Genomic DNA, 1,511 nt, shown 5'->3' on the forward strand with positions numbered 1-1,511 from the left:
GCTGGAGGAGGGAGTGAGGCTGGAGTGGGGGTGAGGCTGGAGGAGGGAGTGAGGCGAGAGTGGGGGCGAGGCTAGAGGAGGGAGTGAGGCTGCAGTGGGGGTGAGGCTGGAGTGGGGGTGAGGCTGGAGAGGGAGGAGAGGCTGGAGGAGGAACCCACACTCTAACGAGGTACAGCGTCAGGTGCTGTCGCCCTTCGCATTCATTGTGATTTAGGGCCTACTCTTCGTTGCGGGTCCCACCAGTGGCAACAGGGTCCTGGGTATGTAACGCTGGTATCACGAGGCCCGGGCTTGGGATCTGTGCTGAGGCTCCAGGCATTATTTGGAGCTGTGGAGAGGTCAAGTGATCAACTCCTACCCGGCAGCTCTCCCTGCTCCTCGTCTCTGCAGGTCAATGCAATGATCAAATGTCTGGCAGTTCCACCCACTAAAGTCATAAAAGGTTAAAAAGTCATTAAGCATTCGCTATGTGTCCCTATCAAAGTCATCTTAATTTTGCCAAGATGTGTAAGGTTCTCTTTAGGGAGACATGCTCTCAGGATTTGAGTGCGATCCCTCATTAGCAGAATAGCAGGTGCAAAGTTGTGTGTCAAAACCCTGAGTGATGGGCTATAAATCGGCTCATCCCCCAGCTGGAGACTTTAAATTCCTGTCTTTGGAAGGTGGGTGCCCTCCAGGCAATAAGTGTGTCAGCTGTCACTCAGCATTATTTAGTTTCCCTGCCAGGGGACATCCACGGGCATTGTGGATTGATGCTCCGTGCACCAGCGTGCTCACTGGAGGAGCCTGATAGTGCTCCTCATTTCTGCCCATTATCTCACCTACAGTTTGAGAAACAGGAGCTCAATATCGTTGGGATATTGATATGTTCCTGCATTGGCCAATCACACCTTCCTTGGCTGCTAAAGACCTCTCTCTTCCTTTTTATACATCTACTGAAAGCACAGTCTTCAGCAACAAAGTGTTGATGCAACCTAGTGTCCTCTCCCGGTGACAGATTGGAGCAGAGGACAGTTTCTAAACATCCTTCAGAGGGGCACGTCCTCACCCTAGAGGTCCTGGTCATAATCTGGGACACCATCTCTTCCCAGACCTTTGCCAACACTTGTCCAGCTGGTCTACCCACCTCCAGACTTTTCCCCTTTGAGGGAGATGGCCATGGTGGGGAGCCTGGTGAGGGGGCTACACAAAGAACGGGATGCATGACTTTCATTTCTCCCTTAGGACAGAGGTGCTGACTCCTAGGAGGGAAGTGCAGGGGTCAGAACTCTCCACAGTTCAGCTGAAATATGCTCCTGGGCAAGTCCTTTGTCCTCCTCTCAGTTCTTCCTCTTCACCTGTTAGGAATTCTGTTGGAATATATATATATATTCATTTTAAGATAGAGTTTTGCTATTGTTGCCCAGGCTGGAGTGCAAAGCCACAATATCAGCTCACTGCAACCTCCGCCTCCCGGGTTCAAGTGATTCTCCTGCCTCAGCCTCCTGAGTAGCTGGGATTACAAGTGCCCA

At 51.6% G+C, this 1,511-nt stretch overlaps 1 protein-coding gene across 1 annotated transcript in view; it reads right to left on the reverse strand.

Moving 5' to 3' along the window:
• LOC105512021 overlaps positions 1 to 1,160 on the reverse strand; it is a 98,075-nt gene extending 96,915 nt beyond the window's left edge. The window contains 1 exon segment of the mRNA XM_011942273.1: positions 1,127 to 1,160. Within this exon segment, the coding sequence (XP_011797663.1) occupies positions 1,127 to 1,160 (34 nt within the window).
• Positions 1,161 to 1,511: the final 351 nt, after the last annotated feature.

Source organism: Colobus angolensis, unplaced genomic scaffold (assembly GCF_000951035.1).
Source record: "Colobus angolensis palliatus isolate OR3802 unplaced genomic scaffold, Cang.pa_1.0 Scaffold208, whole genome shotgun sequence".
In the NCBI taxonomy this organism is placed as follows: Eukaryota; Metazoa; Chordata; class Mammalia; order Primates; family Cercopithecidae; genus Colobus; species Colobus angolensis.